The following is a 17,468-nucleotide window of genomic DNA, read 5'->3' on the forward strand; positions in this document are numbered from 1 at the left end:
GGGGATTCCAGGGACTTGGCCTTAATAATGTTACTGCAATTCATGATTTCTTGTTGTTAAATGCCTTCGAGTGGGTTCCGTGGAGCGACTGGTGGGTTTGAACCGCCGACCTTGAAATTCAAACTATATTGTGATCCAATGCTTATCTTACAGCGCCACACCAGGACTCTAAATAATTACACATATGTTGTTATGTGCCATGAGTCGGTTCCGACTCATAGCGACCCTGTACAGGGTTTCCAAGGCTGTAAATCTTTATGGGAGCAGAAAGCCTCATCTTTCTCCCATGGAACAGCTGGTAGTTTCAAACTGCTGACCTTGCGGTTCACAGCCCCATTCCTAAGCACTACGCTACCAGAGCTCCTTTACATATCTAGATAGATAGACAGATATGGAATAATCCTGGTGTGGCACTGTGGGTCGATGCACTGTACCGCAAAGTCGGTTTGAACCTCAAGGTCGGCGGTTCAAGATCACCAGCTACTGCTCGAAAACCCTATACGGGGTCCCTATGAGTCCGAAGAGACTCAATGGCAATTAACAACAACGTATATAATAAAGATTGCTGGTGTGGCACTGTAGGATAAGCACTGGACTGCTAACCAAAAGGTTGGCTGTTCAAATCCACTAGCCACTCCTCAGAAACCCTATATAGGATCTCTGTGGGTCGGAACAACAACAATTGAGTCGGGAATCCCTTGTTGGTGCAAAGGATTAAGCGCTGGACTACTAGCTGATAGGTTGGCTCTTTGAACTCTCCCAGAAGTGTTCTGGGGAGCACGGTAGCTCTGTATGATAAGTACTGCACTGCTAACCGCAGATTAGCAGTTCGAGTCCACCAGTTATTCTGTGGGAGACCGATGAAGCTTTCTGCTCCCGTGAAGATTTACACCCTAGGAGACCCTAACAGGGTCACTGAGTCAAAATCGACTCCATGGCACCTACTGTGTTTTTTTAGGTGGTTTTGTAGGGTGTGCACTGGACTGGAAACAAGGTTAGTAGTTCCAGTCTTTGGGGAAAATATCAGACTTTCTTTTCCTGCAATGTTACAGCCTTAGAAATCTTATACAAGGCTGCTATATAAGGCTGCTTAGAAATCTTATACAAGGCTGCCATAGAGTTGGAACCAACTGTTTGGCACTTGACAACAACAACATCTATATTTTTATATACAAAGGAGCCTTGGCATTGTAGTGAGTTATGTACTGGGCTGGTAATCAGCCCCTAACTAAGTAAGGTCGATGATTCAAATCCACCAAGTACAGATAGTTGATAATTTTTTCTGGAGAAACATTAGGCTATCTGCCCCTGAAAGATGTATTGTTTTAGAAATCCTAAAGAGCGATTCTACTCAGTCCTACAGAGTCACTATCAACCACATCAACAGGATGTACTGTTCAAGTGTGTGTGATCTGGGTGAAAGTTTACATCACAAATTGGTGTTCCATTCAACGATGATTCAGACACATTTTGATTCCTGACGCTGACTGCAATCCTCACAGTATAACAGGATTCTCCCCATTTCCTCCTTGTGTTCACTGTTTCCATTTGTCCTTCTTCCCTATCCCTTCCTGCTTTCTGAGCTTTATCCCTGAGCATACACTGCCCCTTTGATCTAAGGTTGGTGTTTCTCTTCACCTTATTGTTATTAGGTACCGTCGATTCGCTTCCGACCCATCATGACCCTGTGTAAGGTTTCCAAAGAGCGGCTGGTGAGCTTGAACCGCTGACTCACCTCTGACTTGGTGGTTCAATCTTGCAGTCCAGCGTGTTAACCCACAGTACCACACCAAGACTCATACCTCATAGGCCTGTGTATTGTTTGGTTGACAGTTGGGCCACTGGGGTGAATTCACTTCCAGGATTGAAGGAAGATTAGGGACTCCACCAGTCTTTATCAGTGTAGTAGACTTGGTCTTTTTCTATGGGTTGAATCTTGTTCTACAATTTTCTCCCACTCTACCCAGGCCCTCTAACCGTAATCCCTGTCAAAACTGTTGGCAGTGGTAGCTGGCCACTGTCTTCTGGTCTCAGGATCAGGGAGGCTGGGGTTCACATAGCCCATGAGTCCTTTGTTTTCATGTGCCTTTGATTTTCAGCACTCTTCTTTGCTCCGACAGGGAGTAACGAATATTTGTACCTTAGATGGCTGCTTAATGAACCCTGGTAGCATAGTGAGTTATATGTTGGGCTGCTCACCATAAAGTCAGCAGTTTGAATCCACTAGCCTCTCCTCTGGAGAAAGATTGAGGCTTTCTCTGCTCCTGTAAAGATTTACAGTCTCAGAAATCCTATCTAGCGTCACTGTAAGTTGGAACCAATGCCACTGTATGCAGTAGATGACAAGCTTCACAACACATATTTTGTGGGGACACAATTCAAAGTTAGGTTGTTGGAGGAGAATGTTGAAAGTGTCATGGGCTGCCAAAAGAACCAACAGATCTGTGTTGGAAGAAGTGCAGCCAGAGTGCTCCTTGGAGACCAGGATGGCCAAACTTCATCTCTCATACTTCAGACATATTGTCAGGAGGGACCAGTTGCTGGAGAAGGATATCGTGTTTGGTAAGGTGGAGGGTCAGAGAAAAAGAGGAAGACCCCCAGTGAGATGGATTGGCAAAGTGGCAGCATCGATGGGCTCACGTGTGGCAACAATCATGAGGTTGACCCAGGACCAGGCAGTGTGTCGTTCTGTTATGCATAAGGTCCCTATGAGTCGGTATCGACTTGATGGCCCCTAACAACAAAAACAACAATTCAATCCATTGTTGTTGTTGTTCAATCCATAACACTTAGGAATATACATACTTCAACTCTGTAACCTGCCTCTTCCTGATTGTTTTTCTGATGTCAACATTCAAATGAATCCACATTCCTAGAAAACACCTCAGCTGGTTCGATGTTGCATTTAGACCTCACTTCAGGCAAACTCTAGGTAAATTCAAGAGTTATTTACATATAAACCCCCACAGAGCGTGTCTGATGGGCTAGAGAAGTAAATAACGTAACAGAGTTGCTGAGCACCTGCTGTACATGGATCTAAGAGTGTGCAGGCGTGAGGCGATTCGAGTATTAATAAAGCATGACCCTTACTTACCCAGTAGTGGAACTGGATCATTTACCAGGTCTCCGTATGCTCTTTCTAGGTATTAAATTCCTTGGCATGTCACCAGTCATCTTTCTACACATGTAGAATGCACATGGAGTAGTTAGTGCCTGGCCATTGATGGCTCATGAGTATTGAATAAATGAAAGTCTCCAAATTGAACACCTGGGGCCCTGGAAGTGGAATGAAATGCTTATTGCTCCGGGAGGAATAGCTACTTTATTGGACACAAGACTATAATACACAACTAGACACCAAAAGAACCTAGAAAATCAAGGTCATCAGTAGATATGCCCTTACTTAAGAGAAAATTCTATATAAAATCCAGAATTCAAATTTCTCTAAAGCTTGTTTTAAACAACAAAAAAAACACACTTATGAAAATTTGAAGATGCAAATTTACAATGCTTATTATTCAGGGGGTTTGTAAAATGCCTTTATGTGTGTCAGAGAACTGTGTTCCATAGGGTTTTTAATGACTGACTTTTCAGATTGCCAAGCCTTTCTTCTGAGTCTCTCTGGGTGGACTTCAACGTCTAAACTTTAGGTTGACACCTGAATGCATCAACTGTTTGTGCCACCAAAGGACTCCATGAAATAGTGAGCTACTCTAAATTGCAGTTTGAGAAAAATTGCTTGTTTTCATCTTTGACATTAAGTCAATTCTGACTAACAGAGACCCTATAGGGCAGGTAGTATTGCCCTATAGTGTTTCCTAGGCTTTATGAGTGGGTTTGACCCACCAGCTTTTTGATTAGAAGCTAAGTGCTTAACCACCACACCACCACGTTGCTGTTGCTGTTTCTGACTCAGTGATACTGTATAGTTTCCAAGGAGCAACTGGTGGGCTTGAACTGCTGACCTTGTGGTGAGCAGTCCAGTGCTTATTGTACAGTGAACCACCACTATGGGTCCTCCATAAAGATTCTTGTTGTTGTTAAGTGCCATTGAGTTGGTTCCGACTCAGAGAAACCCTACATAGGGATATAGGGTTTCTGAGGAGCAGCAGGTGAGTTTGAATTGCCGATCTTGTAGTTGAAACTGACCTTGCTGTCCAGTGCATTATCCTGCAGAGCCACACCAGGAATCCCCATGAACATTACAGTCTAGGAAATCCTCTGGGGCATTTCTCCTGTCACATAGAGTCACAATGAGTTGGAATCTGCTCAACAACACCTGGTTCAATTTTTAACTAGAAGATCGACAGGTCGTTTCCTCTTACAGAATGGCTGGTGGGTTCAAACCATCAACATTTCAGTTAGCAATCGAGTCCACCAATTTTACAAACTTCAACGGCTCACCCATAGCTTGGGTAGCAAAAATGTCTGTCCTGGCCTCCAGTGTGGTCAGGCACTTTGATGAACATTCAGTCCAAGGAGGTCTCTAAACAGGGCTATAGAAACCAACTAACAGGTACATTAGTATTTGTGAAGCGTTGAGAAGTCATTTCAGCGGCTAGAAAGAAGGAATAATTAAGCCAAATGAAACTCAAAAAGAGAATATTTTATTTTCAGAGCAGCTAATGCAATATTCAATCAGGTTTTCACAAATAAATAGAACAGTGTCTGTTTGGTTACATGTCTATCTGATGAATGCCCATCTATAGGAACTGAAATAGATTTTGAAGAAGGTTAATGACTGGCACCTTTTAAGCTAAATCCTCCTGGTTCTCTTTCTGAAAAAGTATCATAATAATTTAAAGAAAACAAAAGTTTATCACTCGTGGGAAAAAAAAACCCCACAAAAAACCCCCCAACCTAGACCCCCCCCTTTTTTAAGGAATGCACCTTTTTAGGACAAATCTATAAAATATCTTTATTTGTTACATATGTTTAAATATAACTTTTCTTTCAAGCTTCACACTTTTTTTTTTTAAACCCCTGGTAAAATAAGACTTTTGGTTCATCTTAACAAAAACTGACCTAGGAAGAAACATTTTTAGCAAAATGTTATTATAAAATTCACTACAAAATACTGTCCTCTTTTTTTTTTTTTTTTCCCAAAATGTTACATAAAATCCTTATTAAAAATACACACATTACAAAAGAAAAGCTATACATGGTGCTCTTGATAGGAACCAAGGCACCTGCATTCCTGGAAAATACAGTTAAGCACATTGGGTATCATGATGTCAACTTATAATAGTGCAAACGTGAATAAATTACATCCAGATATGGGAAGGCATGCAAGTCAGTTGCTGAGAATAGAAGATAACGAAGCCAGAACAGGAAGCAGCCACAACCACTATTTAAAAATGTTTTTGTTTTTATTACATTAAGTTGGTTCTTTTTTTTTTTTCAAAAATACTTTTCTTTACAATAGAACTCCTAGAAAATATTTACATCCTTCCTCTAATAAAATATAACAGCAGTTAAATATATTTGAAAATAAGATGGGTTTTTCCATAAAATATATCTGTTAACTTTTTATATATACACTTTCCCAAAGAGGTCTAAATTCAGTACTAATGAAAAACCATCTGATTGTAGACAGTAACTGTGTTGAAGACATTGGAAAGGAATGTTCTTTGGGGGGTGGGGTGGGGCTGGGGAAGCAAAAATATAACACATACATGCAGGCTGAATTGTTTCGGGGGGGAAAAAAAAGTGCAATCTATTACCACAAAGTCAATTCTTTTAAGTTGATACTGTCAAGAAATACTAATTCAGGGATTTGAACTGTCTCATTAAGGAGGAGTTCTTTGGTTATTTTGAGTCAAAACTCCTTACGTTGTGCTGCATGAAAAACTAAAATGAAATTGTGCATTTTATTTTTACCTTGGCAACTCAGTTTATTCTTAATGTTTAAAACCAGAACAGCTGAGCAAGTCTCCAAATAGAGGAAATGCATGTGCTTTATAAACATTTTTCTGGGTGTTTGCTCCTTAGATAGATAAGCTTCCAGAGACCCTGGAGCAGATCCATTCTGGAGTCACTCCCAGACACCAGTAAGTGGAGGGAAGTGGTCACAAGGGCCTACTCCATCTGCTGATATCAGCCGACACTATGACAGCCAGAACAGTTCTGTAATAGTTTTGCTATAAAGTTGGTATCTACTGTCAAGGTAAATTCTTACTTCAAAACCACTTTAGCTAAAACTTAAGGTACAATAATCGAGCTGAAATGGCACTAAATTAAAGATTTTGTTTTTTCCCCAAAGAAAAGATGAGGGAAACCTCCAAAACCTCTTTTCTGAAAACAGAAGGATGGAAAAGAATCTTGTGTTTTTCTTCTGTCCCTGGCTTTCCTGAGATTCTGAGAATACTGCCCCCATGTGGGGCCGCAGTGGGTCACAGCTGGCTTCCCAATGATGTGCTAATGCTTTTGTAAACGTCAAAAATGCCCTGGCCCTATCCTCACATTGCTGAGGATTTTCTCTCCAATGTTAGGCTATTAAGCTGCTGGCCAAGTGTGGCAGCATGGTCCCCACATTGAACATGGAGCTGGGGAACAAGCCTGTCTAGGCTGGGGGAAGATCTGAAAACACCTGCTTCAGGGGGTCTTAGCAATAATGTGAGAGCTGAGAGGCAGGGTCTTCTGTGTGCCAGAGCCGCTTCTCTCCTAAAAGTGGGCTAGATCAGTCTGACTCACACAGAAGCCTGAGCTAAAGGACATTTCTGAAGGATTATAGGTTTATTACCTTCAAGTCCAAATAGCAACCCTGGGACAAGAACAGGAAGAGGCAAAATTATGCAGCCTGGAGAATTCTACAAGTGCTTTGGTAAATGGCATGTAATGAATACATTCATTGTTGGAATGCAAACATTGTAGCTAAAGTGGTATCTGAAACCATTTTTTGCTGGCTTTCAATGCTATTTCCCTTGTATTTGTTATCCCTTTGTTAGAAAACCCTTTTTCTCATAGCTAATGTCAAGGTTAGCCAGCCCAGCATATATGAATTTCAGTGAAAATCCTAGTGAATGAGGTTTCACAGTATTTCCAAATGGCATAAAGTAATTTCAGAATTCCACTGACCATTAAGTGTCCAAAAAAAAAGAAGAAAGTAAGTAGATTCTTGTGATCTCATCTTTGGGTAAAAGAACACTTCCTGGCATTCCCGGTACTTGAACATGTGGTCCTCATCCGCCCTCTCTGGAAACCAACAGCATTCTTTATAACCCTGGTGATTGTACAGTTGGGGTTAATTGCCTCTGGAAGGGTCTCCAGTCAGCTCTTACTGAAAGACAGCTCTGCAGCCTTTGCTAGGGATGTGGGTGTGGCCCTGGCTGCCCTACAAACTAGGCAAGTCCTTTTGCAGGGAGGGAGGAGTGAAGGCCTGAGGTCATGCAGTGCTCACTTCTGTAATTAGGTCAACAAGGGACAGGCCAGGTAGAGTGAACATTGCTTTTCATGTTTGGTCAACTCTTCAAATGATGCATGTACTTGATAGAGGAAAGTTGAACACGAGGGCTTGCTTTGCTCGCTGGAAAAGCTACCCTTTGCATATAGTCTACTGGAACAGACACCAGGTTCATTGCAAATTACAGAATGAGGTCAGAACAGAAGAAAAATAACTCTTGCTGAGAAAGGATGGCCCAAGATCCCCAGAATAGAGTGGGGAGCCTGCATCTCACACACACACACATACTCACGCACGCATGCACACACACACTCACACCAAACTTTGGGATAAAAGGCAACCAGGATGGTGGACACCTGAAAGCAAATGGAACATAAACGTCAGGTTCATTACCTGCCAGGAATGATTGCAGGAGAATAGAGCCCAGATGAAACACCTCTTAAAGATATTTGTGCCAATTATTTATTCCCCCCAACCACCCCCCATCCCAACCAAACAAATTTTTTTTTGTTGTTTTAAATAAAAGGAAAATCAAACGAATCGCCCCCCTCCCCAAACCTGAATAAAATGACCACTTTTTAAACAGGTAGTTTAAAATGGTTACAAAACAAGCAGGCAGTCCCAGATTTCCTGATTAATGAAGACGGAGGCCATGGATTCCACTGTCTCTAAGCGGCAGGGGCTTTATAGTTCTGTGTCCCCCTGAAGCAAAACTGAATCTTGATCATCCAGGAGGAGGTCGGTATCCACCACCTCAGCCTCTTCCATGACGCCTCCTAACTGCTGGACCACGTCGTCATCGAGGATGTCCACGTCCTTGATGGGCTTGATCAAGCTCAGCTGGTCCAAGGGCAGCAGCCCCGGTGTCCCCACCGGCCCTGTAGTCCTGTCAATGGTGGCTGCCATTTCAGCTGCAAAAGCCGCTTTCTGAGCCTTTTGCCTCTGTTGTTCCTCCTGTTGCCTGTGGGTTTTCATGTGTGCATTTCGACTTTTGATCTTGAAGAAGACCCTAAAAGTGAAGAAAAAAGAAGGATGAGAGATTGAGGAGGGAATCCAAGTTCTTGGAAACCAGCATGTCTTATAGGGAATAGGGTTTGAGGTGGATTGAGCTGCTTCTCAGCTCCCAGGACCTTCTTCCCTGGTGACCTGTCACAGTAACCCTAACTTCTTCCAGGAGCAGGGAACTCATTTATGGAGGAGCGTCATGCCTTCTTCCTTTAACGATGGAAAATGAATTCTCAAAGGCCATCTGTAGTCTGGAGAGCATGCCCTCCCTCCACCTTCAGTTTCCTAAGCCTCGTCAGCATTCATCACACCCTCTTGGCTGGAGACTCCCCCAACCAGCTCTGATGGCCTCCATCATCTGCCTCTGGCCTTTGCTTCAATTCCTCCAGAGCCCAAATGAACACACTTGGTGTGTCACTCTGTCTTCAACTCTCTTTCATCAGACTGAGGCCCCTCTACTTCAGTGAGATTGCTCTTCTCACAGTCACCAATAATTCTGTGAAGCCAGATCCAATGGACCATTGTCTGTCTTCACTCTACTTCTGAGCTGCATCCACCTCAGTGGATGACTTTTTCTTCTGAGATCACTTTTTGCGGGCCATCATATTGTCATCATTTCCTGTTTGCCTTAAGCTAAAATAATGGTTCTCAAGTGAGGTCCTCCCAGGGGACATGTGGCAATGCCTGGAGGCATTTTTAGTTGTCATAACTGGGGAGAGGTACTACTGCCATGTAGTGGGTAGAGGCCAAGGATGCTCAGACATCCTACATTACAAAGAGTAGCCTGTCCCCTAGATAAAGAATGACAGGGCCCAAACTATCCAGACTGCTGAGGTAATGTTGTGGCTGAGATAAAAGATACCACCTTTTGGAGATTAGTTCTCTAAATCAGAGGTCTGCAAACTGTGGCCAATGGACCAGATCCAGCCCATCATCTGTTTTCATAAGTAATATTTTACCGGAACAAAGCTATATCTATTCATTTACATATTGCCCATAGCTACTTTTATACTACAGTAGTACAGCTGAGTCTTTGTGACCGAGATAGGATGGCTTGCAAAGAAAGCCTAAAATATTTCATTTCTGGATCTTTTTCAGAAGGAAAAAGTTTGCTCAAAAGTGGAACAGTCTGCTTCTGGGGAGAGGGTGTTGTAGATACTTTATATTTATTCCTGAGCACATGAAGGAAAAAACCCCACACTGATTTCTAAGACAGAGTCAAATAGAGCTGGTGAGTCACAACTCTACTTGGGTGTGCTGAAAACTGTTTCATGTAACGAGCATCAATTCAGCAGGAAAAAGCAGCATTCTGTGAACGTTTACTGCATGCTATTTCTAACCTGGCAAACCACAGATGATATTTCTATTTTCCACAAAATCTTACATTATGGGAGAAATACGTCCCAAGAAACATGAAAACAAGATAAAAAAAAAAAAAATCAACGGAGGCCACTGAAAGACAGAGTTCTAAAGACTAATTTTTGTTTGTTAAAATGTCCTTTGTCTCCACCTGGTGGAATACGAAGTTATAGCCCATTTGAGCTGAGGGAGTGGCTGGCTTCTCCCTGAGGGAAACTAGCAAGACTACAATGTCTAGTGGCACCCCACTAGACTTCTACCCCAGGAAAAACTGAGAGCTTCCTTAATTCAAGTAAATAGACCTAATGATCAGCCAGGGGCTGCGTGATGTGAAGATGAGGTCATGTCCGGGCACAGAGGAGGGGATGGACACTAGAAATTACTTCTTCCATCCTCACACTTCATGGAGGGGAAGAGAGACCAGCCAATGGCAATTCACCTTAGCCTCAATGAGAGGCAGCATGGTGTAGGGACTCAGAGCACAGACCTTGGGGCCAGCTTTTACATTGTATATACATATACATATGTATATATATATATATGTATATATATATACACACACACACCATTTATTTATATTTGTACTAATTATGTTTTGAAGACACTTTGGTGATTAAGCACTGGGCTGCTACCTGAAAGGTTGGTGGCTTGAATTTATCAGTTGCTCGGAGGGAAGCACACCCTGGGAAACTTCACGGGGCAGCTCTCCTTTGTCCTATAGAGTTGCTATGAGTCAGAATCGACTTGATGGCAATGGGATGATGATGATGATGGATCGTATCTGATTTCCCCAAATCCTCCCAACAACCCCAGGAGGTTAAGTATTAATGTTCCCATTTGACAGGTGGGGAAAATGAAGCTACTCTTCCTGGGGGTGGGAGCAGACTCTAAAGTCTAGCTCCCTAATCACTGTCCTAACACTGCCCGCATGATGTAAGTCCGTGCTGGGTCATTCATTTGCTGTGCATCCCGGCAAGTGACTTAACCTTTCTATGCCTCACTGCCTTCTCCTGTGAAACAAGAGAAGCTACTAGAAGTACCTATATCTCATAGGATTATTCTAAATGTTCAAGTAACCAATATATATATATATATAAACATTATTTTAAAAAACAAACAAATAATGCCAGGCACACCGTGAGTACCTGATAAATAAATGGCTTTGTTGTCATTGTGAAGTGTGGTTGAGCCACTTCTGACTTGTACGCGCTTCCAAGGAGCATGTGGTGGCTTTAAATCACCAACCTTGCAGTTAGTAATCCAGTGCTTATCCTACAGTACCACACCAGGACTCCAAATGGCAGTTACTATTGAACTGTCTGAAGTAATCTATAATCTCTATGTTGTTGTTGTCAAGTGCCGTCGAGTCGATTCCGACCTATAGTGACCCTGTATAGGGTTTCCAAGGAGCAGCTGGTGCACTTGAACCTAGGGATTATTTCTTAGGCAAAGTTTTAGCAACTGCCTAGTGGGCTGGTACCATTTCTCTTCACATCTGAGGCACTGGGGATTATGGGAAGAAACTCAACAAGTCTCCATGACAATGTCATACTTTCCCATATCCTGCAGGCTCCCTGAGAAACCGGGATTATGGACTGGAAGCACAGGGAGGGGACTGTGTGTCTTAACACCAGTGAGCTCACCTTTATCATTTGGGAAGTTTTCATTTCGATCTGAAGTAAATACATATGCAAACCAAACCAACAGGAGACAGCAGTGGAGGAGCCCAGGCTCTGCGTTCAGACAAAGCTGGGTTCAATTCTCATTGCTGATCTTTACTGGCAGTGTGACTAGGGCAAATATAAAGTTCCATTTTTCTTATCAAGGATAAAGAAACAATACCCTTGTGGGGATTTAATGATTTCATGCACATAAAATACGTAACAAAGTAAGCGCTCCATAAATGCTAATTAGCTATCATTATTACTGTTCTTGTTCAATGCCATCTAGTCAGTTCTGAATCATCATGATCCTGTATAGAGCTGGTGGGTTTGAACCACCAACCTTGAGGTTAGCAGTTCAGTGCTTATCCTACAGTGCCACACCAAGACTCCAAAAGGCAGTTACTATTAAATTAATAATTACAATTACTATTAATTGGAGTCCTGGTGTGGCGCTGTGGGTTAATGCGCTGGACTGCAAAGCCGTTTGAACTGCAAGGTTGGTGGTTCAAGCTCACCAGCCGCTCTTCAGAAACCATATATAGGGTCGCTATGGGTCAGAACTTAACAACAACAAGTGATGGCACTTAACGACAACAACATCACTATTAATTATTAATACTATTAATATTTATAATCCATACCAGGATTATTACTACTCATTGTTACTTTATTCTGCTTAGTTGTGGTTTTAAGTGATACTTAGAAGAGAAGGGGTGAAAAATAGGTTTCATCTCATGTATGAACTCTGATCAATTAGTTGAGCCACAATGAAAAGGCTTCTGAAGCCATGTCTTAATGTGGCAGCAAAGAGTGTGATCATTGATCAGTGATATCTGCTCTGGGAGCTGTGGGGACCAGCGGAGGTTGCAGTGCCCTGAATGGGCCATGCCTGCTATAGAGTGACCCAGACAAGGTGCTGGGGATGTAAGGAGAGTTACAACAGCGAATATGGGCTGGGTATGAAGGAAGAAGTGGGAATCATTGTCCCACCCACCATTTCTGGAAAAGAATAAACTTTTGCCATGAGAGGTTCTTCTTTGGATATATCCACCTTCATCAGCTATAAAACAATCATGACCATATTTTGAGTCGGAGATAAGGTCCATCCACTCGAGGCACCATGGAACCTCAAGGGTGACATGAGGGATAGTTCGGAGAGTCTGGGTTTTTTGTCCAGCTGAAGAAATCCTAGACCACTTGGGCCTGGTCCCCTAAGCCTAGACTCCATCCCAGGCTCAATATCACCTACTTGCCACACTCCTTGCAGGGGAAGATGGTGGTGGGGTCGGTCTCGCCGCTGGTAGTACTATGGGAGGGCGAGCTCTTCACTGAGCAGTACCCGCTCTGGGCACTGCTAGGCTTCTGTTTCCCAGAGGGGACAGCAGCCCGGGCTTTGGCCACCTGGTTGGTGCCACCGTGGATGCGGGCGTGGCCGTTCAGTGCCTGTCGGGAGCTGAACACCTGGGGAAGAAAGGGAGTGACATGACATCTACAGTCCTGAAAAGGAAATTAGGGTTGTTAGTTTCTTGATGGTAAAACAGGGGACACTTGCAACAGTGTATCATGACAGGGTGCAGGGTTTTATATACGCAAAACTTTGGGCACAAATGTCACAGGAAGTAGAGCTCATCCACCACAACCACAAATGCCGTGCCAACAATCACACCCCACCGTTGTTCTAATCGGACCACATGACCAGCAGAGAGTACCAGACTCACATCTAGAAGTCAGAAGACTAGGAGTCTAGCTCAACTTTGTCATAACTACTAGGAAGACCATTAGGCCAGTGCCCTGGGAACCCTCAGTCTTTCCACCTGTGAAATGAAGAAGTAGAACCAGTCTCAAAATGTTTTTTAAGCTGAGAACTAGCCCCTAGTTTTTTTTTTTCCTCCCCTTTTCCTTCTTTCCCAACAAATTACGTGTTATTCCAAAGGCCAATGTGTAAAATAGTTCAAAGCAGGGGTGCTCTGTTGCATGGAGACAGCACACCATGATTGAGACTCTTTGCTCAGCTCTATCTCCTTCAGGAAGGCAAAGACACTGATTAGTTGCCCCAGAATATTCTAGACCTTCTATCCAAGCCTCAACCCAACTCATTTTAATTCGCGATGAACAAAAGGAGGCACTGAACAATCTTTTGAAGCTTGCCATAAACAGGGCTATTCAACCTCAGTATTGTTGACATTTTGGATTTGTTAATTCTTTGTTGTAAGGGACTGTATTGTGTAGGATGCTTGGAAGCATCCCTGGCCTCCATCCACCAAGTACCCGTTGTGTCTCTCCAGTGAGGACAACCAAAATTGTTTCTTGTTAGCTGTTAAGTGGTGTCGAGTAGGTGCCGACTGGTGGGTTTGAACTGCTGACCCTGAAGATCTAGTGCTTATCCTATAGCACAACACAGGACTCCACAAAATGTCTCTAGATATAGCCATTGCCAAATGTCCTCTGGGTTGGGGGAGAGAGCAAAATCATTCCCAGGCTGACAACTGGTGCAGTCAAGGAATGTGATCCACACTCCTGAAGTTAAGAACACTAACTTCTAGCTTGCTAAACTCAGTGAATAACTGAAGTGTCCACACAACTGTCCAACTGGAGGTGTTTGCTCTCGATTACGTTCATAAGCTTATTCACTTCGTTGCTAGGTGCTGTGGGGATGCTTACAACTTGTAGCAACTCTATGAACAACAGAAAGAATCACTGTCTGGTCCTGTGCCATCTTCACAACTGTTGCTATGTTTGAGGCCTTTGTTGCTTTCACAATTTCAATCCATCTTGTTGAAGGTCTTCCGCTTTTTCGCGAACCCTCCACTTTACCAGTCATAACGCTCTTCTCCAGGGACTGGTATAAACTAAGTGCCATCCTCACTTCAAATGACTATCTGGTTGTATTTCTTTCAAGACAGTTTTGTTCATTCTTCTGGCAGTCCATGGTATATTTAATAATCTTTCTCAGTGCCATATTTTAAAGGCAATACATTCTTCTTTGGTCTCCCTCCACAAGTATATGAAGTGACTGAAAATACTATGGCTTGGGTCAGGTGCACTGTAATCCTCAAACCAACATCTTTGCTTTTTAACACTTTAAGAGGTCTTCTGCAGCAGATCTGCCCCCAAATTGTTTGATTTCTTGACTGCAGCTTCCATGGGCATTGACTGTGGATCCAAGTAAAATGAAATTCTTGACAACTTCAATCTTTTCTCCATTTAGCATGATGTTTTTTTATTGGTCCAGTTGTGAGGATTTTTGTTTTTGTTATGTTGAGGTGTAATCCATATGAAGGCTGTAGTCTTTAATTTCACCAGTAAGTGCTTCAAGTCCTCTTCATTTTCAGCAGGCAAGGCTGTATCATCTGCATATCACAGCTGTTAATGAAGCGTCCTCCAATCCTGATGCCATGTTCTTTTTCATATAACCCGGCTTTCAGGATTGTTTGCTCAGCCTACAGTTTGAGTAAGTACGGTAAAAGGATACTACTCTGATGCTTACCTCTCCTAGTTTTAAACCACTCAAGATCTCCTTGTTCTGCTTGAATGACTGGCTTTTGGTGTATGTACAGGTTCCTCATGAGCAAAACTGTGTATTCCGGAATTGCCATTCTTTACAATGTTATTCTCATAATTTATGATCCACAGTTGCATAGTCAATAAAACATAGGCAAATATCTCTCTGGTATTCTCTGCTTTTAGCTAAGCTCCATCTGATATCAGCAATGATATTCCTAATTCCATGTCTTCTGAATGTGGCTCAAATTTCTGGCAGTTCCCTGTTAATATACTACTGTAACTGTTTTGAATCGTCTTCAGCCAAATTTTACTTGCATGTGATATTATTTGATAATTTCCACATTCTGTTGCATTGCTTTTCTTTGGAATGAGCACAGACATGGATATCTTCTAGTTCATTAATCATAAGTGAGTGAGCACTTTGTGTATTGCATTCATTCGCTGAGAGATCTCAATTGGTATTTGCCAATTCCTGGAGCCTTGTTTTTTTACTTCTTTCAACACCATTAGCTCTTGATCATATGCTACCTCCTGAAATGACTCAACACTGACCAGTTCTTTTTGGTAAAGTGACTCTGTGTATTCCTTCCATTTACTTTGATGCTTTCTGAGTCATTCGGTATTTTGTCCATAGAATTTTTCAACACTGCACCTCGTCAAGACTTGCTGAAAGAACTTCGGTGCTTTCAGCTTGAGAAATGTTGAGCATCTTTTTCCCTTTTGGTTTCCTAACTTCAGGTCTTTGCACATTTTGTTGTATGACTTTATTTTGTCTGCTTCAGCTGCCTTTGAAACTTTCTATTCCTCTCTTTTATGTCATCATTTTTTCCCCATTTGTTTTAGCTATGCTACATTCAACAGTTTCAGAGTCACTTCTGACATTCATTTTGGTCTTTTTTTTTTTTTGTCTTTTCTGCCTTTATGATGACTTTTTGCTTTCTTCACCTATGATGTCCTTGAAGTAATTCCACAACTCTTCTGGTCTTTGTTCATTATTGTTCAATGCATCAAATCTATTCTTGAGAGGGTCTCTAAATTAATGTGGGGTATACTCAAGGTGGAGTCCTGGTGTGATGCTGTAGTATAAACATTGAAGTGTTAACTGCAAGGTTGTCAGTTCAAACCCACCAGCTTCTCCTTGGAAACCCTACACAGGGTCACTATGAGTCAAAACCGGTTTAATGGCATTTAACAACAACAACATACTTAAGATTGTACTTTGCCTCTGTTGGATTTCTTTTTTTTTTCAGTTTCAACTTGAACTTGCATGTGAGTGAGTTATTGATGGTCTGTTACCCGATTGGCCTCTGGTCTTGTTTTGAGGGATGATATTGAACGCCATTGTCTCTTTTAACAGATATAGTCAATTTGATGCCTGTGTATTCGCTCCAGTGAGGTACACTTACATAGTTGTTAATGTTGTTGAAAAAAGGTATTTGCAATGAATAAATTGTTGGTCTTGCAACATTCTGTCATGTGATATATGGTGTCATTTTTTTTTTTTGACACCAAGGATATTTCCCAGCTACGAATCCTTCTTTGTTTTCAACTTGTGCATTCCTACCACCAGTAATTACCAATGCATCTTGAGTGCATGTTTAATCAACTTCAGACTGCAGAAGTTGGTAAAAATCTTTCATTTCTTCATCTTTGTTTGGCACTGCTATTAAGTGCCATTGAGTCGATCCAAACTCATAGCAACCTTGTACAGGGTTTCCAAGGAGCACCTGGTGGGTTTGAGCTGTCGGCCTGGTTCACAATCCAGTACTCATTCGACAGCACCACACCAGGAGTCTGTGCGTAAATCTGAACAGCAATATTAACTGGTCTTCCTTGTAGGTGTATCAACAATATCCTTATCACTGACAGTGCTGTAATTCAAGATAAGTCTTCAAATGTTCTTTTTGATAATGAATATAATGCTGTTCCTCTTCAGTTTGCCATTCCCAGCATAGACCAGTCCACTTCAGATCACTAGTGCCTAGTTCTTTATGTATTGTTTCACTTTTGACAATGTTCAAATTTCCTAAATTCATTTTTTTGTACATTTTATGTTCCAATTAATAAATGCTTGCAGTTCTTTTTTTCCCTTCCATTTTGAGTCACGCCACATCAGCAAATGAAGGTCCTGAAAGCTTTACTCCATCTACACCATTAAGGTTGGTCTACTTTGAGGAGACAGCTCTTCTTAAGTCATATTTTGAGTGCCTTCAAACGTGAGGGGCTCATCTTCTGGTACTATATCAGACACTGTTTCGCTGCTATCCTGAAGTTTGCACTGGTCAGCTTTTTTAAGGAGTAGATTGCCAGGTCTTTCGTCCTAGTCTGTTACTCTGGAAGGTATGCTGAGAGCTATCATGGATAACCCTACTGGTATGTGAAATACCTGTGGCAGAGCATCCACCATCAGAGAGCAACATAGAAGCCACTGCTGTATAGGGGAAAAATATTGCTGCGTTACCAACTATGTACTCCAGTATTAGGCAAAAAATAAACCAATATGCTTTTTCCCAGTGATTCTTAAGCCATTAAAA

General features: G+C 42.2%; 1 protein-coding gene across 3 annotated transcripts in view; it reads right to left on the reverse strand.

The window, feature by feature from the left end:
- Positions 1 to 7,851: 7,851 nt before the first annotated feature.
- The window catches only part of TRERF1 (transcriptional regulating factor 1), a 289,891-nt gene continuing 280,274 nt past the window's right edge, over positions 7,852 to 17,468 (reverse strand). For 2 of the 3 annotated variants that reach the window (XM_006860460.1, XM_006860462.1), the window contains 2 exons: positions 12,680 to 12,891; positions 7,852 to 8,411 (listed from right to left, as the gene is read on the reverse strand). In XM_006860460.1, coding sequence (XP_006860522.1) covers positions 8,087 to 8,411; positions 12,680 to 12,891 — 537 coding nt within the window. In that variant the 3' untranslated portion in view covers positions 7,852 to 8,086. The remainder of the gene's footprint in view (positions 8,412 to 12,679; positions 12,892 to 17,468) is intronic. The other variant, XM_006860461.1, reaches the window with a different exon arrangement.

The sequence above is a fragment of the Chrysochloris asiatica genome, unplaced genomic scaffold, assembly GCF_000296735.1.
Source record: "Chrysochloris asiatica unplaced genomic scaffold, ChrAsi1.0 scaffold00038, whole genome shotgun sequence".
NCBI classification, from domain to species: Eukaryota; Metazoa; Chordata; class Mammalia; order Afrosoricida; family Chrysochloridae; genus Chrysochloris; species Chrysochloris asiatica.